General features: G+C 42.1%; 1 protein-coding gene across 1 annotated transcript in view; it reads right to left on the bottom strand.

Moving 5' to 3' along the window:
• LOC111972606 (phospholipid phosphatase-related protein type 4) overlaps positions 1–23,995 on the bottom strand; it is a 37,863-nt gene that overhangs the window by 8,009 nt on the left and 5,859 nt on the right. Inside the window, 5 exon segments of the mRNA XM_070446694.1 lie at positions 3,072–3,129; positions 11,390–11,585; positions 11,936–12,031; positions 12,034–12,064; positions 19,625–19,810. Of these exon segments, the coding sequence (XP_070302795.1) occupies positions 3,072–3,129; positions 11,390–11,585; positions 11,936–12,031; positions 12,034–12,064; positions 19,625–19,810 (567 nt within the window).

The following is a 23,995-nucleotide window of genomic DNA, read 5'->3' as shown; positions in this document are numbered from 1 at the left end:
CAAACTCCCCCACGACGCCAGGTCAGCGGAGTCAATCACCACCTTCCGGAAACACCTGAAACCCCACCTCTTTAAGGAATACCTAGGATAGGATAAAGTAATCCTTCTAACCCCCCCCCCCCCTTTAAAAGAGTTAGATGCACTATTGTAAAGMGGTTGTTCCACTGGATATCATAAGGTGAATGCACCAACTTGTAAGTCGCTCTGGATAAGAGCGTCTGCTAAATGACTTAAATGTAAATGTAAAACATTTAAGGGCCATTTTCTCAAAAGTGATTTTACAAGTTTATCAACTTTGAAAGCAGAATGACTTTCCCATTGTTCCTCAACTCTAGTGTATGATATACTATTTTCMAGCTCTGAGTCTCTACTTTTATCCAAAGTAAAAAACACATTTTCAAATGTTGCTACATAAGGCCAAATCGAGCCGGTCGTTCACATTTTAAAAATCAAAAGCTGAAATGTCTTGAGTCAATAAGTATTCAACCCTTTTGTTATGGCAAGCCTAAATAAGTTCAGGAGTAAGAATGTGCTTAACATGTCACATAATAACTTGCATGGACTCACTCTGTGTGCAATAATAGTGTTAATGGCTGTCATAGGAGATAACTGAGGATGGATTAACAACATTGTAGTAACTCCACAATATAACATAACATAATACATAAATGAAGGAAGCTTGCACAGGATAAAGTAATAATGCAAAAAATGTGGRAAAACATTTTACTTTTTGTCCTGAAAACAAAGTGTTATGTTTGGGACAAATCAAACACATCACTGAGTACTACTCTTCATATTTTCAAGCATGGMGGTGGCTGCATCATTTTATGCGTATGCTTGTCATCTGCAAGGACTAGGTAGTTTTTTAAGATAAAAATAAACGGAATAGAGCTAAGCACAGGTAAACTCCTAGAGGAAATCTTGGTTCAGTCTGCTTTCCAGCAGACACTGGGAGATAAATTCACCTTTCAGCAGAACAATTACCAAATATTCACTGCTTTCCAAGATTTTGTTGCTTACCAAGATGACATATAATTTTTTTGAGTGACCTAGATACAGTCAAGTTAAATCGGGCTTGAAAATCTATGGCAAGACTTTAAAATGGCTGTCTAGCAATGATCAACAACGAACTTGACAGAGATTGAAGAATTTTTAAAAGGATAATGGGCAAATAATTAACAATCCAGGTGAGAAAAGCTTTTCGAGACTTACCCAGAAAGACAAAGTTGTAATTGCTGCCAAAAGTGATTCTAACATGTATTGACTCAGGGGGTTGAAAACTTATCTAATCAAGATACACCAAACGCAACATAAATATAAACGCAACATGCAACAATTTGAAAGATTTTACTGAGTTAACAGTTCATTTAAGGAAATCAGTCAATTGAAATAAATTCATTAGGCCCCAATATATGGATTTAACATGACCGAAAATACAGATATGCATCTGTTGGTCTCAAACATGCTCAATGGGTGACATATCTGGTGAGTTTGCAAGCCATGGAAGAACTGGGACATTTTCAGCATCCAAGAATTGCATTATCATGTTGAAACATGAGGTGATGGCAGAGGATAAATGGCATGACATTGGGCCTCAGGATCTCGTCACGGTATCTCTGTGCATTCAAATTCAAATCAAAATTATTTGTCAAATCAAATCAAATTTTATTTGTCACATACACATGGTTAGCAGATGTTAATGCGAGTGTAGCGAAATGCTTGTTGCCATCGGTAAAATGCTATTGTGTTTGTTGTCTGTAGCTTATGCTTGCCCATACCATAACCTCACCGCCAACATGGGGCACTCTGTTCACAACATTGACATAAGACAATCGCTCGTCACACAATGCCATACATGATGTCTGCCATCTGCTCGGTACCGTTGAAACCGGGATTCATCCGTGAAGAGCACACTTCTCCAGTGTGCCTGTGGCCATCGAAGGTGAGCATTTGCACACTGAAGTCGGTTACAACGCCAAACTGCAGTCAGGTCAAGACCCTGGTGAGGACAATGAGCACGCAGATGAGCTTCCCTGAGATGGTTTCTGACAGTTTGTGCAGAAATTCTTCGGTTGTGCAAACCCATCAGCTGTCCGGGTGACTGAACTTAGACAATCCTGCAAGTGAAGAAGCCAAATGTGGAGGTCCTGGGCTGGCATGGCTACATGTGGTCTGCGGTTGTGAGGCAGGTTGGACATACTGCAAAATTCTCAAAAACAATGTTGGAGGCGGCTTATGGTAGAGAAATGAACATTAAATTCTCTGGCAACAGTTTTGGTGGACATTCCTGCAGTCAGCATGCCAATTGCATAATCCCTCAAAACTTGAGACATCTGTGGCATTGTGTTGTGTGACAAAACTGTATATTTTAGAGTGGCCTTTTATTGTCCCCAATATAAGGTGCATCTGTGTGATCATCATGCTGTTTATTCAGCTCCTTGATATGCCACATTTGTCAGATGGATGGATTATCTTGGCAAAGGAGAAATGCTCACTAACAGGGATGTAAACAAATTTGTGCATAAAATTTGAGAGAAATATGCTTTGTGTATGCATGGAAAATGTCTGGAAGCCTAAATCATATGTAGGTTCTTCACCACGACCCCAACCCACCCCTCTCAAATATATATAACAGTGCATTCGGAAAGTATTCAGACCCCTTGACTTTTTCTACATTTTGTTAAGTTACAGCCTTATTCTAAAATGTATTAAAAAGTGTTTTTCCCTCATCAATCTACACACAATATCTGATAATAGCAAAGGAAAAACTGATTTTTAGAAATTTTTGCAAATGTATTCAAAATAAAAAACAGAAATACCTAATTTATTGAAAATGTAATTATTGACAATGAAAAAGTGGGACTGTTGTTCCCTTGTCATATAATTGGTACATTGACTATCAATATAGCATTAAACATAGTTTTCCAGATTGTATTTGGACAAGAAATACAAAATTGCGATATGAATATTGGATCAAGGACTGAGACAACCTGGTTAAATTTGGGTCCTGAGGCAATACCAGTTGAGAACCACTGCTGTAGAGTGTTTGTGTGAGTGTGATGGTTACTCACAGAGATGTAGACGGCGGCAAAGGAAGCCAGTGTGGCATGCTGAGACGGAAAAGACTTTCTGGAAAGGAACAAGGAAAGAGGGGAAGAGGAGAGGATGGACAGAAATAGATAGTTTAGTGTTTGAGCCAACATGGACTGTACAAATCAGTGGAGGACACAGTTTTATGCCACGACCATCAAACAAACTCACAAAATAGGTACGTACAATCTGTGTTCTCTACAAATGTTGTTCATGATTGATTTTTTTTAACCTACACACTGAAGAAGGCTGTTACACCGAAACGTCTGTGTATGCTATCCTGATGCAGTAAAAAATAAAAAATAAATGGAAAATGAATGAAGCTTTGTGTGACATAACTTTGAGTGCGGACCCATCAAACTTCATTAGTTATCTGAATTCACGGGTTTTACACACCAACCGAACATCTGGGAGAGCGCAATGGTACTTTCTTTATTTACAATCTCAAAAATATATTATATCTTATGGCATGTTTGTACAGTAGGTTAGAGAATTCTATTGAGCTGAAACATTCCTAAATGCTGCAGTACATCATATACAGTACCAGTCAAAGGTTTGGACACACCTACTCATTCAAGGGTTTTTCTTTATTTTTACTATTTTCTACATTGTAGAATAATAGTAAAGACATCATAAACTATGAAATAACACATATGGAATCATGTAGTAACCAAAAAAGTTTGCCTTGATGACAGCCTTGCACACTCCGTTAACCATTTGGAAAACACAATCCAGTAACATAACTACAAAACATATACTTTCATAGGTGCACATGAGCTTCTTTCAACATAAAAAACCCACTTTTTGACTGGTGTAACTCATTGAAAAGCACAGGTTAATCCATTGTATACAGTCCCTTCAGAAAGTATTCACACCCCTTGACTCTTTCCACATTTTGTGTTACAGACTAAATTGAAAATGTATTAAATTGAGATTCATTGTCATTGGCCTACACACAATACCCCATCATGTCAAAGTGGACTTATGACTTAAGACATTTTTACAAATTAATTACAAATAAAAATATGAGATGTCATGAGTCAATAACTATTCAACCCTTTTGTTATGGCAAGCCTAAATAAGGTCAATTTTTTAACAATGACTACCTCATCTCTGTACCTCATTATGTATTGTGTGTAGATGGGTGAGAAAAATAAATATTTTTGATCCATTTTTAATTCAGGCTGTAACAGAACAAAATGTGGAATATTTCAAGGGGTATCAAATCAAATCAATACTTATTGTTCGCCTACACATATTTAGCAGATGTTATTGCGGGTGAAGCGAAATGCTTATATTCCTAGCTCCAACAGTGCAGTAATATCTAACAATTCACAACAATACACACAAATCTAAATGAGAAATAATTGACTTAAGAAATACATAAATATTAGGAGTACGGATAATATATATACAATTATATGTGTGTGGTGTGTGTGTGTGTGTGTGTGTGTGTGTGTGTGTGTGTGTGTGTGTGTGTGTGTGTGTGTGTGTGTGTGTGGTGTGTGTGTTGTGTGTGTGTGTGTGTGTTGTGTGTGTGTTGTGTGATGGGATGTATAGACATTATGGACAGTATGTGGATAGAATATTAGTATATCTGTAGCACAGGAGGTTGGTGCCACCTTAATTGGGAAGACGGGCTCGGGATAATGGCTGGGGGGGGAATACGTAGTATGGTATCAAATACATCAAACACATGGCCATTCCATTTACTCCGTTCCAGACATTATTATGAGCCTTCCTCCCATCAGCAGCCTCCACTGATCTGTAGAATACTTAGGATAGAATAGTATATGTACAGCAATACCTGAATAGGATGGCAGTAACTAGAATACAGTACATAGGGTATATGTCTATGTGCATAGGGTAGCATCCTTTAAGGTGCAGGTTTGAGTGATCGGGTGGTAGCCAGCTATTGACAGTGACTAAGTTCAGGGCAGGGTAGTGGGTGATGGCCGGTTAATGATGGCTATTTAACAGTCTGATGGCCTTGAGATAGAAGCTGTTTTTCAGTCTCTTGGTCCCAGCTTTGATGCACCTGTACTGACCTCATCTTCTGAATGATAGCGGAGTGAACAGGCCGTGGCTCGGGTGGCTGAGGTCCTTGATGATCTTCTTGGCTTTCCTGTGACATCGGGTGCTGTAGATGTCCTGGAAGGCAGGCAGTGTGCCCCCAGTGATGCATTGGGCAGACCGCACCATCATCTAGAAAGCCCTGCGGTTGCGGGCAGTGCAGTTGCCATACCAGGCGGTGATACAGCCCGACAGGATGCTCTCAATTGTGCATCTGTATAAGTTTGTGTGGGTTTTACAGGCCGAGCCAAATTTCTTCAGCTTCAGCTTTTGCACCCTCTTCACCACCCTGTCTGTGTTGGTGGATCATTTCAAATTGTCAGTGATGCTTTCGCCGAGGAACTTTAAGCTTTTTACCTTCTCCACTGAGGCCCCATCGATGGGGGCGTGCTCCCTTTGCTGTCTCCTGAAGTCCATGATAAGTTCCTTAATTTTGTTGACGTTGAGGGAGAGGTTATTTTTGGGGCCCTCACATCCTCTCTGTAGGCTGTCCCATCACTGTTGGTAATCAGGCCTACTACTGTTGTGTCGTCTGCAAACTTGATGATTGAGTTGGAGGCGTGCGTGGCCACACAGTCATAGGCGAACAGAGACTACAGGAGGGGGCTGAGCAGGCACCCTTGTGGGGACCCTTGTGTTGTTTCCTACATTCACGACATGGGGGGCGGCCCGTCAGGATGTCCACGAACTAGTTGTGCAGGGAGGGGTTCAGGGCCCCGAGTTTATTGATGAGCTTGGAGGGTACTTTGCTGTTGAAGGAGGACGTGTAGTCAATAAACAGCATTCTTACATAGCTATTCCTCTTGTCCAGATAGGATTGGGCAGTGTGCAGTGCGATGGCAATTGCATCGTCTGTGGATCTATTGGGGCAGTATGCAAATTGAAGTGGGTCGAGGGTGTCAGGTAGGGTGGAGGTGATATGATCCTTAACTAGCCTCTCAAAGCACTTCATGATGACAGAAGTGAGTGCTACGGGCCGATAGTCATTTAGTTCAGTTGCCTTTACTTTCTTGGGTACAGCATCAATGGTGGACATCTTGAAGCAAGTGGGGACAGCAGACTGGAATAGGGAGAGATTGAATATGTCCGTAAACAGCTGGTCTGCACATGCTGTGAGGACGCGGCTAGGGATGCCGTCTGGGCCAGCAGCCTTTCGAGGGTTAACATGATTAATTAAATGTCTTACTCACATCGGCCATAGAGAATGAAAGCCCACAGTCCCCGGGAGCGGCCTGCGTTGTTGGCACTGTGTTATCCTCAAAACGGGTGAAGAAGGTGTTTAGCTTGTTTGGGAACAAGACGTCGGTGTCTGCGAAGTGGCTGTTTTCCCCTTTGTAATTCGGGATTGTCTGGAGTCCCTGCCACATATGTCTTGTGTCTGAGCCATTGAGTTGCAACTCCACTTTGTCTCTGTACTGACGTTTTGCCTATTTGATTGCCTTACGGAGGGCATAACTGCACTGTTTGTATTCGATAAGTTCAATTGCCTTGGGGGGTACGAACAAAGGATCCAATTCAGGAAGTCTTATTTCTGGTTGGAGCTACCGCTGCTTTGATATCCAAAAGTTATTTCCGGCTGTATGTAATAACACGTAAAACGTTCTAGGCTAATAATATAAGAAATAACACAATTTTTTTTTTTTAATTCTGCAAAATTGCTTAGGAGCTAGAAGCAGAGCTGCCATGTCTATCGGCGCCATCTTCAGATCTTCAGATGAATACTAAAGAGGAGAAAAACATTGAACTGTTGTACCAATCTCTTCTAGGGGTCTTTATATAGTTCATTAGAGTTAGACTGTTAGACAGTGGGCTAGGATGTCACAGAGAGGAACAGAGACTGTTTATGCCCTGAGCTACTGTCAGTTTTGAGCTTTTAATGGTGCAGGCTGAATTTAATGGTCCGTTTTATCTGTCTGTTCACAGGATGAATAAGACCATAAAGGCTATACATTAGTCTTAGAATGACTAAGAGGGGCACGACAATATTAGACACAGATACACAGATTAATCTTTCATGGGTAATGGCACTGTCTGTCTTCAGCTCTACAGGAGAATGGGATTACTTTTTAGATAAACCTCGATAATTAAATTCAGGGGAGACAGTGGCGAGAAACAATTGAACACAACACATCCCTTTTGAATGATAGTATCTCAAATGTTATGGTTTTACGTCTGCCGCTCTGGATGGAAAGCTATCTATCCAGGAAAAGGCTAAAAGTTTTCATTAATTTATTTTTGGACAGTAATTATTTACACTGTGGTGTTCCTCAAGACACCTGCCTAGGGCCACTCCTCTACTCTATCTTGACTAATGATTTACCCTCAGTAATGAATAAAGCAAGAGTGGTTATGTATGCTGATGACTCCATAATGTAAAGCGCTGCATGAACACACTGTATAATGAGCTAACAGTACTGAGCAAAGAACTAAGAACTGTGTTTGAGTGGGTTAACATGAATACATTTCTTAAACAAAATGCATTGTATTTGGTCGAAGATATATGCTTGCCTCATGACCTTCAATTACACTTGTAAATGGATGTGTTCCCTGTAGAACAAGTAAAAAATACCAAATTACTTGGTGTCACATTGGACACAGCTCTATCCTGGTCTGAACATATGTGACCCCTTTCAAGAAGTTAGCCGTATGTCACACGTCACTACTTTACAGGAGAGGCATTTGAACATCATTTTTTTTAAATTAAATCAAAATGTGTTTTTGGCCAGAAATGGAACATGTGAACTTTCATGTGCTATAATAACAAACTTGTATTCCATCTGTAAATACAAATAAAACATTTACATTACAAGCCTAGTTGGTTTAGCCACAGAAAAAGACAGGAACCTGGCTGAGATAATGGATAGGCTGGACTTGCCGAGAGATGGGTTCGGATTGGTCTGCCATGTAGCATGCTTCTGTCTATAACATGAGCTGCTCAGTATGTGTAGATAATCCTTACTACTGCAGCTTTTTTGAAAGACATAACTTTAACCCTGGAGAACTGCAAAAGTGTTGCTACTACTCTCAAAAACATTGCTGGCCATAATTTAGCAGACACTATTGACAAAGATCAGTGAGACAGGCCAAACAAGCTGTATCTAACTACAAACCAAATGGAAAAGATACGCTGCCATGAAGCATTCATCCATGTATACGGGTAACAGTCTAGCTACATTTTCTGATATTATACGTTTCTAATTTTGCCAAAGTCATTTTCATTGCAAGTTAAAGTGTACTGTTAGCTAGCTAGCGAGCATTAACTTGATGGCTTGCTAGTTAACATTATGTGTATGATCTGTGTAGTAATATAATTTATATCTCAGAAAGTCATTTGTATTGCTAGTTATAGCCTACTGTTAGCTAGCTAGCTAACACCTAGTTGGTTAGCTTTAGCTCCATGCAGATTCATACTCCAGCATTTCATGCATGTTTGCTAGCTATGACAATACGTTTGTATTGTAGCTATGGGTTGGGATTATGGTTTATTGTTAAACTAGCTAGCTACGTGTCTAAACAAAAGACTCCACTTCGCCAGATGATTACACGATCCAACAAGTTAGCCAGGTGTGTCTGGGGGTGATTACGGCCATATATTGTATTTCATGAACATGTGTACATGTCTAGTACACAAGTGTGACACATCCACTTACTTTAGCTAGATGTGGCTGGAGGGTGGTTATAGAATTTATTTCACATGGCCCATCAATTTAGACAAGTGTCTCTGGGTAAGGATCCTCTTAATAATTTTACCACTTTTAGTATTGAAATCTTTGGTTGTTTACAACACTACTTTTTCACTCTGTTTAGGACATGGCCTTTCATGTGAATCCTTAAAGAGATGGGTGGGGCTTAAGAGGGTGTGAATGATGCTGAATAGGTGTAGACAAAGAAGAGCTCTCCAGTAGGTGTACCAAAATATTCAAGGGCCATTTTCTCAAAAGTGGGGTTACAAGTGTATCAACTTTTAAAGCAGAATTACTTTCCCATTGTTCCTGCAATGATATACGATTTTGTAGCTCCGAGTCTCTACTTGTATCCAATATAAAAAACACAATTTCACATTTTGCTACATGAGACCAAATAGAGGCATATAGATATATAAATATAGATCACATTGTAATTATAACGGATAAGAGCGTTGCTATAACACGAAAATGTTCTGAGTATGTAACATCCAGCACTCTGAATCAGGTGATTCAATCTTTGATTCTATCACACCTAGATTACTGTCCTGTCATGTGGTCATCTGCAGCAAAAAATAAACAAAAAAGCTCCAACTTGCTCAAAACAGGGCTGCCATTGTTTTAACTGTATGAATGTCAACTGAATGCATCAGAATCTCTCATGCCGCCAAATTGAAAGCAAATTACTATACAGTCTTCTGATTTTCATTAGGAATGTAACATTTTCAACAAACCACAGTCTTTTTCAGACCAATTAGTGTATACTAGCAACAAACATAACCACCAAACCAGACAGGAAGTTCAGATGATCTGATACCCCCGAGGACAAACAGTTATATTTATGATTTTTTTTAAATTTCACCTTTATTTAACCAGGTAAGCTAGTTGAGAACAAGTTCTCATTTACAACTGCGACCTGGCCAAGATAAAGCAAAGCAGTGCGACACAAACAACAACACAGAGTTACACATGGAACATAAACAAGCGTACAGTCAATAACACAATAGAAAAAAAGAAAGTCTATATACAGTGTGTGCAAATGGCGTGAGGATGTAGGCAATAAATAGGCCATAGTAGCAAAGTAATTACAATTTAGCAGATTAACACTGGAGTGATACATGAGCAGATGATGATGTGCAAGTAGAGATACTGGTGTGCAAAAGAGCAGAAAGTAAATAAAAACAATATGGGGATGAGGTAGGTAGATTGGGTGGGCTATTTACAGATGGACTATGTACAGCTGCAGTGATAGCTGCTCATATACAGAGCCATCACTGAATAGAATTATTTACCAATTTCCCAGGCAAAAGGTAAATCCACCTTCAAGAAAGCAATAAAAGAACATCTAATGCGATCGACCATATGACTGCACAGATACTAATGCCAGACAGCATCTCCTGAATGTTAAATGTATTACCTGTCAGGTATTTTAATTGTCTGTAATGTCTACTTGTTAAAAGTTTGTAACGTCTTAATGTAAATTGTAATTGTTTGTAATGTCTTTTTAGTTTTGTGTTGGACCCCAGGAAGATTAGCTGACATTAAGGCGTCAGCTAATGGGGATCCTAATAATACTTTTAATTCAAATCTCACCATGTGCTTTGCCTTAACCACTCACTCCAGATGAAAACTCTGTTTTTCCTGAATCCACACAAGCTATTTGCTGATGTGCAAAAGAGTCCCTTTCCCAACCTCATTAGCGAGAACATCAAAATGTTCTCTTTACTCTACAGCCATGATAACCATAATTAGAAACCAAAATAGCTTTGCTGCTGCTTGTCTTGTCTGGGTCCTTGTGTTTATACATCCAAACAGAACTGAACAACTCAAACTCCGCGTAATCCCCGGAAAAATAACCCATTGAACTGTGCTAATGACTCAAGTCTGCTGCTACTGAATAATTGGAGGTATTAGATTAACTCACACATCAATACAACTTGCAGACAAAATGTGCTTTGATTGACAGTGTAGATATTTGAATAATATAACTCTAGGATCATAATATCGTCAGAAAAATGCAGAAACTTCTGAATGAGCTTTAGCTCTGTTTTGCATAGATTACAATGAAGCACTAACCCTAACATTTCAGTCGACGCTCTTATCGAGAGCGACTTAAAGTAGTTAGTACGTACATTTTCATACTGGTACCCCATGGTAATCAAACCCACAACCCTGGCATTACAAGCACCATGCTCTACCAAGTGAACCACTCTACCAAGTAACCCACTCATGCTTAATGCTTCTATAGCCCGGTTCAATGCTAACCCTAGCCTCAACCCTATCTCTAACCTAAGAATAATGTCCACACCCTGGCTCAACCCTAACCCTCAACCCTAACCCAAGCTGCATGTCCACATCCCGGTTCAACTCTAACCCTAGCCTCAACCACAACTCTATCCTTAACCGTAACCCTAGCTTTATGTCCTCATCCTGGATCAACCCTAACCATAGCCATAATCCTGACCCCTTTGCATCAGGTTGGTGGAGCAGAAACACATTGAGAGCTCTTTAGAGGTTAAAGGTGAAAGGTGAATGTGACAAACCTGCCCTGGTTGATGGCTGCGGTTTCGGACCCGGAGCAGATATCCTGCAGGATGTAGGTGTTCTCGTCGCAGGTTGTGTTGAGCGTGGTGTAGTTGGGTTTACACACAGTCAGAAAGTAAGGTGCATGGTAGCCCGTCGCTAGCTGGAGGATGTCCGTGATGAGAGCTGTGGCACACAGGCCAAACACATGGACGCCTGGTTGGCAGAGACACACACATGCACGCATGACACATGGACACACACACACCAACACACACACACCACACACACACACACACACACACACACACACACACACACACACACACACACACACACACACACCACACACACACAACACACACACACACACACACCCACACACACACACACACACACACACACACACACACACACAACACACACAACACAACACACACACACATACACACACACACATGCACACACACCCAGTTAGCATATATATTTTTTTACTTGGGCCTTGTCATGTCATTTTTTCATTATTCATAAAAATACATACTTAAGGGGCTGAGACAAAAAATTACCAATAAATCTGACAGCTCTGCGGATGAAGGAGTTAAAGCTACAGCCTGCTGCATTGATGTCTGCCTCTGCCCTGACACCCTTCCTTTTTCTGGACGACAGCAGAACAGGATCCCCTCTCCGATCATTATCTGGGACAGAGACACGGTCATCACTGTGGACACATACACTTACAGCACGCACACACACACACACACACACACACACACACACACACACACACACACACACACACACACACACACACACACACACACACACACACACACACACACACACACACACACACACACACAACACACACACACACACACACACACACACACCACAACACACACACACACACACACACACACACACACACACACACACACACACACACACACACAGTAGGATTAAGAGATCACCTTTCCCATGAACTCTGTCTACCTCTGTTTCAAATGACTGCCTTTCCTCTCAGCGCTCTGTTTTCGGGATAAAGTAAAGCTCTCTGTCTTTGGCATAGCCCCAGACGAAAGGTTAGGGAAAGGCCAAGGCACACTTTCCCTGCAGTATGGAGTGCAGTATGGCCTACCATTCCAATGTACAACTCTCAGCACTAACCAGCTGTGGTAATAATGATTTTATAACCCACAAACACCTGACTGACCAATATCACAATACCTTCCAACTAGGCTTGGAGCGACATACCGTTTACAGGGCTATTTCGAAATACCAACGGTATGATTTTCAATACCGTAAAAAAATATATTATAATAATAATTAGCCCTTGCGTAGGCTGAGGAGGTGAGCGCTACACCACTGCTTATAACCATAAGTTAAGTATAACTATAAGAAATCTAAGATGTGTCAAATAAATGATATCCAGCTTGGAGCTCCAGCGATACATTTGGTTTGCTAACTTGCTAGCTAAGTGGGTAGATGTCAAGATCAAGCTTCTCGTTTACAGCAGAGACATTCATTTATTTTATTTTTTTAATAGCGCCCCTTGTGTGCACATTCGGTAATACCATATACCCTGATATGGTACAGAAACGGTATGACGCCCAACCCTACTTCCAATATAGAACATGAATAACTTCAGCCCCCTAGGTGTACAGTAAGTCTCTCCCTTGTCTCTGGAACTTTGACAAACAGGACCACAGGACACCTGGCTGTCATCTGTGTCTGAATAAACCCCTCACACTGACCTTCAAACACAATCRYKTCRSCTCTGCTCTGTTCAGAGGAGCTGAAACAATAAACACACACACACATCACCACACCTGTCAATCAATCAGAATCTTTCTCTGTTACCCGATCCATAATCTCAGAACTCAGAACCAAATATTGTGGGCCAGCCAGCTACCACAAGAGACTACCCACGCCATGACAACTTGAATAAAGCATGAATCCCAATGGTACATCCTCTCCCACAGCTCTGATACAGTCATTACTAGTCTATAATAACCCCTCTTCTGTTTGTCAGTGTAAATGCATGAGGAGTGTATATCTCAGTGGGGCTGTGTGTTTGATGTCAGCAGTGATCCACACCCTGTCCTGTCTGGCACAGGCAGGGTGTTGTGAGAAGTAAGGGCTAAACCCCAGGGTGTTGTGGGTACTGGAGTATGGTCTAACTAAGCCTTTGGCGTCGGGTCTGCTGTCACACTGTGACGTGAATGAGGGGCCAGGTATCATGCAGCTATCACCATGGCAGCACACTCTGCCCATCTGACAGGTTGAGAGTGTGAGTGTGTCTCTATGCGTGTATGTGTGTGTGTGGTGCGTGTTTGTGTGTGGTGTGTGTGTGTGTGTGGTTGTGTGTGTGTGTTGTGTGTGTGTGTGTGTGTGGTGTGTGTGTGTGTGTGTTGCATGCGTGCGCATCCGCGCGTGTGTGTGCGTGAGAGAAGAAAGAGAGAGAGAGAGAGAGAGAGAGAGAGAGAGAGAGAGAGAGAGAGAGAGAGAGAGAGAGAGAGCAACAGAACACTGAGCTATGACAACTGGCCGAACCACAGGACCCTGCACTACCTGCCGGTACTTCCTTTCTAATGATACATGTGCTCTATAATAAACCAATACACAGCGTTCCGATAGAGATGGTGAAAACGGCTAGGTCATCTGAACTAATAGAATGTTGTAGCATTATCGTACTTACAGTAGACAAGTGTATTGTTGTTTGATGAGGTATTGAACTGTTCTATCATTTCACATGTTGTTATTGTGGCACGCTAGACTAGGACTATACCTATACGTACACATATTTCACAGCATTAGCTGATGTTTGGGAACTGCATCTGAATGGATTGCAGACGGAATATAGACGGATTTACAATGTTAGCATTCTGAACATTAAACATACTGTACACTCTATGCCCTGAGATATATTTCTGTCTCAGTGCCGTGATGTTTATTATTTATTAATCCCAATCAGTATTTATTATCAGCTAGTACATCTCACTAAATGTAACTGATTTGAACAGTGCTGCTAATGAACTGGAATTTTATTTGGTACTGTGTGTACATGTCCGAAAGCACCAGACCAGTAGTAAACATGGACAGGAGAAATTGAGTCATCTTTACCTTTCAGAAAAGGGTGAGGGGTACAGTAGTTAAGTATGTGCTCTGACATGCAGTCACAGTCAAACATGGTCCAAACCTCATGTCTTTATCATAATCCGTTCCGAACTTATTGCAGTTTTTACCATTGTAGGATGGTCAAAATTAGGGTGACTAAATCAATGGAGGCCAGAGAAAAAAGTGGTAAAAAATCTGAAAAATMTAAAAAGGTTACCTGACAGGCTTACCATTGAACTCGTCATCTTTCTTCTCAAATCCGGAGGACATAAAACAATATGGAGGTAAGATAGATATTGATTTTGAGACATGACATGTAGTATTTTCATATTTTAGTATATGCTTTTCATATTAATGTGAAGTTCCTGTTCTTTTTTAAAAGACTTCTCACAAAAACAAGCGTATCTCTGTGAAATGTCAAGGGAGCACTGAGCATACCGCAAGATTTTTTATTTTCAAAGCCTTTTACATTTAATTCAACTTGTGTCACGCTGATTTTTTCTATTTGCGACCCACAACTTGGAAGACGACAACCACAAAATGTAAAAACCTCAACAGTTTTGGTGAGAAAGCTGTCCCGCTCTGTCAACATACCTCGGTGCTTATTATTGGATGTATTAGGTTAAGAAATCTCACTTTTTGGATATCATGTTAATGTGTTAATGATGTGTTAAAGAAAGACCCCACTGAACAATTCAGAACATGAACAATCATTTTTTGACTTGGTAAAAAAAAGTATAACATAAGGAAGTGAAATGTCATCACCAAAGTGCTTTTTCACCTACTCTGGGCAGAGTGGGTAGACACCTTACAGTCAGTCTGAGAAGATGCTTAGAAAAGCACCTTAGTCAACACCATTGTGAGGGGACGTTTTAAAGAAGAGAGAGAATAGTTCACACTTCAGAACAGTTTAGTCTTCTTGTCATTTTTCAAACACAGCAACATGCCTCCAGGACTCCCAGGAAGTCGAGTGTGAACTAATCAACGCGTTTCTGCATGAGCAGCCTGCTTGAAAACACAACAAAACACTGCAAGACCCACTCATTCATAACACTTAAACCACAGAACAAAAAAAGAGGACCCAAACTGTAGTTTCAAACTGTCAGTTCACCTGGGGACCTTTAGATAGCGATAACTCCATAGCCAGTGACAAAAACACATTGACTGAGTCAGGAGAAGTCTGGAAGAGAGTGCTAGCTACAGAGACTACTCTGGGGTGGCTGGCAGTCAAATGGTGGCTGACAGTAGCAGCCACAGTGTACGCACCTGTGAGAACAGTCAGCCACASTGTATTCACCTGAGAGAGAGTCTGACAGAGGACTGGAAACCCAAGATCTGCTTGCTACAGTACCGAGCGTTYCTAGGAGATCTCTGTGAAGTAATGCATCATCAGACAACTAAAGTCAGTAGAATTCCACTGATGCCAGATACAATACATTACCAAATGTATGTGGACACCTGCTCGTCAAAAATCTCAGTCCAAAATCATGGGCATTAATATGGAGTTGGTCCCCCCTTTGCTGCTGTAATATCCTCCGCTCTTCTGGGAAGGCTTTCCACTAGTTGTTGGAACATTGCTGCAAGGACTTACTTTCATTCAGCTACAAGAGTATTAGTGAGGTCTAGCACTGATGTTGGGCGATTAGGCCTGGCTCGCAGTCGGTGTTCCAATTCATCCCAAAGGTGTTCGAGGGGTTTGAGGTCGGGGCTCTGTGCAGGCCAGTCAAGATCTTCCACACTGATCTCAACAAACCATTTATATATGGACCTTGCTTTGTGCACGTGGGCATTGCTATGCTGAAACAGGAAAGGGCCTTCCCCAAACTGTTGCCACAAAGTTGGAACCACAGAATCATATAGAATGTCATTGTATGCTGTAGCGTTAAGAATTCCCTTCACRGCTGGGAGACCCATGAGGCGGTGCACAACTGGCTCAGCATCGTCCGAGTTAGGGGAGGTTTTGGCCGGCCGGGATGTCCTTGTCCCATCGCGCTCTAGCGGCTCCTGTTGTCCTTGTCAAAATGCTCGCTGACACGGTCGCCAGGTGTACGGTGTTTCCTCCGACACTTTGGTGCCGCTGGCTTCTGGGTTAAGCGAGCATTGTGTCAAGAAGCAGTGCGGCTTGGCGGGTCGTGTTTCGGAGGACGCACGGCTCTCGACCTTCGCCTCTCCCGAGTCCGTACGGGAGTTGCAGCGATGGGACAAGACTGTAACTACCAATTGGATATCATGAAATTGGGGAGAAAAATGGGTAAAAAAAGTTTTATTAATTAAAAAGAAGAGGCCTAGCCTGAACCATGAAAAACAGCCCGAGACCATTATTCCTCCTCCACCAAAATGTTAAGTTGGCACTATGCATTCGGGCAGGTAGCGTTCTCCTGGCATCCGCCAAACCCAGATTCGTCCGTCGGACTGTCAGATCGTGAAGRGTGATTCATCACTCCAGAGAAGGCGTTTCCAGTGCTCCAGACTCCAAWGGGGGTGAGCTTTACACCATTCCAGCCGATGCTTGGCATTGTGCATGGCGATCTTAGACTTGTGTARGGCTGCTTGTGCTGACATTGCTTCCAGAAGTAGTTTGGAACTCGGTAGTGAGTGTTGCAACCGAGGACAGATGATTTTTACGAGCTACGCGCTTCAGCACTCGGTTGTCCCGTTCTGTGAGCTTGTGTGGCCTACACTTTGGGGCTAAGCTGTTGTTGTTTCTAGAAGTTACCACTTCACAATAATAGGGGGCAGCTCTAGCAGGGCAGAAATTTGACGAACTGACTTGTTGGAAAGGTGGCATCCTATGACGGTGCCACGTTGAAAGTCACTGAGCTCTTCAGTAAGACCATTCTACTGCCAATGTTTTTGTCTATGGAGATTGCATGGCTGTGTGCTCGGTTTTATACACCTGTCAGCAATGGGTGTGGCTGAAATAGCCGAATCCACTAATTTTAAGGTAGTTTTGTAATTACAGTGCCTTCGGAAAGTACTCAGACCTCTTGACTTTTTCCTCAATTTGTTATGTTACAGCCTTATTCTAAAATGGATTAAAGAAATCAAATATCTCAGCAATCTACACACAATACCTCATAATGACAAACCAAAAACAGGTTTTTAGAATTTTTTGCTAATTTTTATTTATAAAAAAACAGAAATYCCTTATTTACATAAGTAATCAGACCCATTGCTATAAGACTTGATAATCAGGTCAGGTGCATCCTGATTCCATTGATCATCCTTGAGATGTATCTACAAATTGATTGGAGTCCACCTGTGGWAAATTCAATTGATTGGACATTAATTGGAAAGACCCACAATGCATGTCAGAGCAAAAGCCATGAGGTTGAAGGAATTGTCCGTTGAGCTCCGAGACAGGATTGCGTCGAGGCACAGATCGGTGAAAGGGTACKAAAAAATGTCTGCAGCATTGACGGTCCACAATCCACAGTTGCCTCCATCTTCCTAGAGCTGGCCGCCCGGCCAAACTGAACAATTGGGGGAGAAGGGCCTTACTCAGGGAGTTGACCAAGAACCCGATGGTCTCTCTAATAGAGCTCTAGAGTTCCTCTGTGGAGATGGGAGAACCTTCCAAATGGACAACCATCTCTGCAGCACTCTACCAAAGGCCTTTTATGGTAGAGTTGCCAGACGGAAGCCACTCCTCAGTAAAAGGTACATGACAGCCTGCTTGGTGTTCACCAAAAGGCACCTAAAGACTCTCAGACCATGAGAAACAAGATTCTCTGGTCTGATGAAACCAAGATTMAACRATTTGGCCTGAATGCCAAGCGTCACGTCTGGAGGAAATCTGGCATCATCCCTACTTCAAAGCATGGTGGTTGCAYCAMCATGCTGTGTGGATATTTTTCAGCGGCAGGGACTGGGAGACTAGTCAGGATCGAAGGAAAGATGAACGGAGCAAAGTACAGAGCGATCCTCGATGAAAACCTGCTCCAGAGCACTCAGGACCTCAGACTGGAGCGAAGGTTCACCTTCCAACAGGACAACGACCTTAAGCACACAGCCAAGACAACGCACGAGTGTCTTTGGGACAAGTCTCTGAGTGTCCTTGAGTGGCCCAGCCAGAGCCCGGACTTGAACCCGATCGAACATCTCTGGAGAGACCTGAAAATACCTGTGCAGCAACACTCCCCATCCAACCTGACAGAGCTTGAGAGGATATATAGAGAGGAATGGGAGAAACTCCCCAAATACAGGTGTGTCAAGCTTGTAGCGTCATACCCAAAAATAATCGAGGCTGTTATCGCTGCCAAAGGTGCGACAACAAAGTACTGAGTAAAGGGTCTTAATACTTATGTAAATGTAACATTTCAGTATATTTTTTTATACATTTGCAAAAATGTCCAAAAACCTGTTTTTGCTTTGTCATTATGGGYTATTGTGTGTAGATCAWTGAGGGAAAAAAWTATTTAATCCATTTTAGAATAAGGCTGTAATGTAACAAAATGTTCAAAAAGTCAAGGGGTCTGAATACTTTCCGATTGCACTGTATAGTGCAGTTGAAGATGCTATTTGTGATAAGTGCCTTTTCTTTTTATAAGTGTCTCAGATCAATACAGGAGGATTCTGGTGGATAGAGAAAATATTTTGATGAGAGTTAGAGTTTTGTTTCGACAAGTCAAACTTCTCAAACACATCATTAGTCATACTTCGGACAACATCTTCAAAATCCTTAGCAGACGGTAATCTCAGTCTTTTAGCTAGTGGGGAAGAGGCATCAACAGTGATACCAGATGAAATTGAATGTCAGATCACTGTACCCTTCATCTTAGCATGTAAAGACCTCCAGCTTTGGGTCAACTTAGTGTTATACTGACRTAAACTCTCTTCCTCCTAAGAGGTCAATCTTACACTAGGATCTTCAGACATAACACCATATCTAAAAACATGGCCTGCCTATTTCTGCTGGAAGAATAACCAAGTAGGCCTACAGGCAGCCCTCAAATAAAATGCAGAGTGTGACAAGTCAGGATGACATAATGTCACTGGCATGTGTGACTATGTGTGCACATGAGCGAATGTGTGCATGTGTGTGTGCGCGTGTGGGCGTGCGAGCATGCCTGTGTGTGTGTTTGTGCACATGCATGCGTGCCTGCCTGCGTTTGTGTGTGTGTGTGTGTGTTACTGACCGTGATGGCGGGTCCAGCAAAGGCCAGGCTGAGCAGCATGAGCAGGGGGATAATCTCATGAGTGGACTCTATGTAGGGCAGGCTGAGGCTGCGGTCGTGGCAGCTGTACCCCGAGCGGACCGGCTTGAACACGTCTGTCAGCTCCAGAAAGTACAGACTCACCACCGACGACACCAGGATGGGGAGCTGCCCACGGGTAAACAAACAAACAAACAGATAAACAGAGAGGCAAAACAACAAACATGATATGTCAGAATCATTGCGTGGTTCGATTCACTCATTACTCTGATTCCACTGGAGACGATGTATTCTGAGTCAATATCTCAGTTTTAGTGACCTGATGAAGGGGAAGTTGTCAAATCGTAACTATGGTATGTCCACCACCTTTCATCACAATGAAAGTGCAAAAAACACTACATTCATGTTAACGAATCCTAGTTAGAAAGCTAATACATCATTTGGAAATACAACTCATTGATTTCTGCCATGAATCAAAGACATACAAAAGTAGGGAATTAAACAGGTTACTCTAATGAGCTCTTAGTGGTTGGTTCTTAGTCTCTAGTATTTGACAGATGGGTTACCTCCCACAATGTTCCAATGGTCTGGGATTTCAGAGACTAGTTGGTTCTAGGAACTACTGGAGCAAAATTGGCACCAGTAGAACATGCATTAAAAGAGCTAGCTCTTCTATGTGATGTAGTCTTGTAAGCTAAGATAGGAATCATCACTGAACTGATTTCACATCGACCTGTCACAGTTCAGTTCTGTCCCTTGTCTTCATCCAAGTAATTATGTCTTAAGTGCTCAGGGAGGATGGGTTCCCAAAGAGGAAAGACACGTTTTTTTTTTTACAGGATATTACATTCCACACCATCTCCTAAAGCAGAAAGGAAAGAGGTTTGCCACACACTAGGAGAAAATCTCATTAGGAAAAGGGGTCACCTGATAAAGCCAAATAAATGATGATGATAAATCCAATTGGGATTTAATAGTGTACCCACAGAGATTTTGATATTGATATTAGCCTCGTACAAACCCTCCTGATCTCCCAAGCTTACATTCTGCTTTGCTAACAAGAATGCAGCAGTCAGGATGGTCTTGGAACAGGCTAGGTTGCTATACCTAGTTGGTAGTACTGCAGTGTAATGTTGGGTAAACACTGGGGATCCAACACAATTAATATACAGAGTGAGACATGAATGACTGAAAAAACAGATGTAATTTTAGCATGCAAATGTCAATGTTTTGTAGCTTACTGAACATGTGTACCAATGTGTACCATTGAAAGTCTGTACGACTTACAGTCCAGTAAATAAGTCACACGTGAAGCCAAATACATGTGTAATTAAATGTAAAATCGGTAGCTCTCTGGGATGCAGTGCTGTACAGCATGTGGTCTGTGTTTGGCCTTGGGCATCCATCCTGATGCAGTAATTCCACATTCAGCTCTTAAAAAGCCAGCTAGCATTAAAAGGAGGCTGTGACAGAGTACTCCACTGCTAGAGGAACAGAAGGACATCTTATTGATGCCAGAGTGTTGAAGTGACTCCACTCTTTCTTTCTTTCTATCTTGATCTATCTACCTATTGATGCCCTCTTATACAATTCCTTTGGAAGATTCAGACCCCTTTACTTTTTTTWAATTGTGTTTTTTTCCCCTCATCAACTACACACAGTACACTATAATAATCATTTTTGCTAATTTATTACAAATAAAAAACTGAAATACACTTTTACATAAATATTCAGACCCTTTACTCAGTATTTTACTGAAGCACCTTTGGCAGCGATTACAGACTTGACTCTTCTTGTGTATGACGCTACAAGCTTYGCACACCTGTATTTGGGGAGTTTCTCCCATTCTTCTCTGCAGATCCTCTCAAGCTCTGTCAGGTTGGATGGGGAGCGTTGCTGCACAGCTATTTTCAGGTCTCTCCAGAGATGCTCGATCAGGCTTTGGCTACGCCACTCAAGGACATTCAGAGAATTGTCCTGAAGCCACTCCTGCGTTGTCTTGCCTGTGTGATTAGGGTCGTTGTCCTGTTGGAAGGTGAACTTTCGCCCCAGTCTGAGGTCCTGAGTGCTCTMGAGCAGGTTTTCATCAAGGATCTCTCTGTACTTTGCTCCGTTCATCTTTCCRTCGATCCTGACTAGTCATAGTCCATGTCGCTGAAAAACGTCCCCTCAGCACCACCACCACCATGATGCTGCCACCACCATGATGCTGCGTTACCGTAGGGATGATGCCAGGTTTCCTCCAGACGTGACGTTTGGCATTCAGGCAAAAGAGTTCAATCTTGGTTTCATCACACCAGAGAATCTTGTTTCTCATGGTCTGAGAGTCCTTTAGGTGCCTTTTAGCAAACTCCAAGTGTGCTGTCATGTGACTTTTACTGAGAAGTGGCTTCCGTCTGGCAACTCTACCATAAAGGCCTAATTGGTGTAGTGCTGCAGAGATGGTTGTCCTTCTGGAAGGTTCTCCCATCTCCACAGAGGAACTCTAGAGCTCTGTCAGAGTGACCATCGGGTTCTTGGTCACCTCCCCGAGTAAGGCCCTTCTCCCCCAATTGCTCAGTTTGGCCGGGTAACCAGCTCTAGGAAGAGTCTTGGTGGTTCCAAACTTCATTTAACAATGATGGAGGCCACTGTGTTCTTGGGGACATTCAATGCTGCATAAATGTTTTGGTACCCTTCCCCAGATCTGTGTCTCGACACAATCCTGTCACAGAGCGCTACGGASAATTCCTTTGACCCCATGGCTTGGTTTTTGGTCAACTGTGGGACCTTATACAGACCGGTGTGTGCCTTTCCAAATCATGTCCAATCAATTGAATTTACCACAGGTGGACTCCAATCAAGTTGCAGAATATCTCAAGGATAATCAATGGAAACAGGATGCACCTGAGCTCTATTTTGAGTCTCATAGCAAAGGGTCTGAATACTTATGTAAATAAGGTATGTCTGTTTTTTATATTTAATAAATGTGCAAACATTTCTAAAAACCTGTTTTTGCTTCGTCATTATTGGTTATTGTGTGTAGATTGCTGAGGAAATGGTTTTATTTAATCCAGTTTAGAATAAGGCTGTATCGTAACAAAATGTGGAAACAAGTCAAGGGGTCTGAATACTTTCCGAAGGCACTGTATATCACATCTGCAGTGCTTTCCATACATCAAAAACTGTCCAGCCAGCATTTTTCACTCGACCAGCAATCTTTAAATATTTATGTTAGGGATATGTAATGACTGAGCTTGTTAGCCCATTACAAAACATTGATAGGGATGGAAATATTTGAACCATTTTAATTGGAAAACATGAGTTTGAATAAGGGAACTGGAGGTATGATGACCTCAGCATAGTCAACCCTGGCCAAACACACATTCATGCACGTATGCACACACACACACATGTCATGGCTTTAGAAGCTTCTGATAGGCTAATTGACATAATTTTAGTCAATTAGAGGTGTACCTGTGGATGTATTTCAAGGCCTATCTTCAAACTCAGTGCCTCTTTGCTTGACATCATGGGAAAATCAAAATAAATCAGCCAAGACCTCAGAAAACAAGTCTGGCTCATCCTTGGGAGCAATTTCCAAACGCCTGAAGGTACCACGTTCATCTGTACCAAAAATAGTACGCAAGTACAAACACCATAGGACCACACAGCCGTCATAACGCTCAGGAAGGAAACGCGTTCTGTCTCCTAGAGATGAACATACTTTGGTGCGAAAAGTGCAAATCAATCCCAGAACAACAGCAAAGGACCGTGTGAAGATGCTGGAGGAAACAGGTACAAAAGTATCTATTACACAGTAAAACGAGTCCTATATCGACATAACTTGAAAGGCACCTCAGCAAGGAAGAAGCACACGCTCCAAACCGCCATTAAAAGCCAGACTACGGTCTGGAGGCTTGCAAGCCGAAGACACCATCCCAACCGTGAAGCACGGGGGTGGCAGCATCATGTTGTGGGGTGCTTTGCTGCAGGAGGGACTGGTGCACTTCACAAAATAGATGGCATCATGAGGCAGGAAAATTAGGATATATTGAAGCAACATCTTAAGACATCAGTCAGGAAGTTAAAGCTTGGTCGCAAATGGGTCTTCCAAATGGACAATGACCCAAGAATACTTACAAAGTTGTACTTACAAAGGACACAAAGTCAAGGTATTGGAGTGGCCATCACAAAGCCCTGACCTCAATCCTATGAAAATTTGTGGGCGAAACTGAAAAACGTGTGCGAGCAAGGAGGCCTACAAACCTGACTCAGTTACACCAGCTCTGTCAGGAGGAATGGGCAAAATTCACCCAACTTATTGTGGGAGCTTGTGGAAGGGTACCCAAAACGTTTGACCCAAGTTAAATT

The sequence above is a fragment of the Salvelinus sp. IW2-2015 genome, linkage group LG14 (genome assembly GCF_002910315.2).
Source record: "Salvelinus sp. IW2-2015 linkage group LG14, ASM291031v2, whole genome shotgun sequence".
Taxonomy (NCBI): domain Eukaryota; kingdom Metazoa; phylum Chordata; class Actinopteri; order Salmoniformes; family Salmonidae; genus Salvelinus; species Salvelinus sp. IW2-2015.
This window is presented reverse-complemented; position numbering and strand designations above follow the sequence as displayed.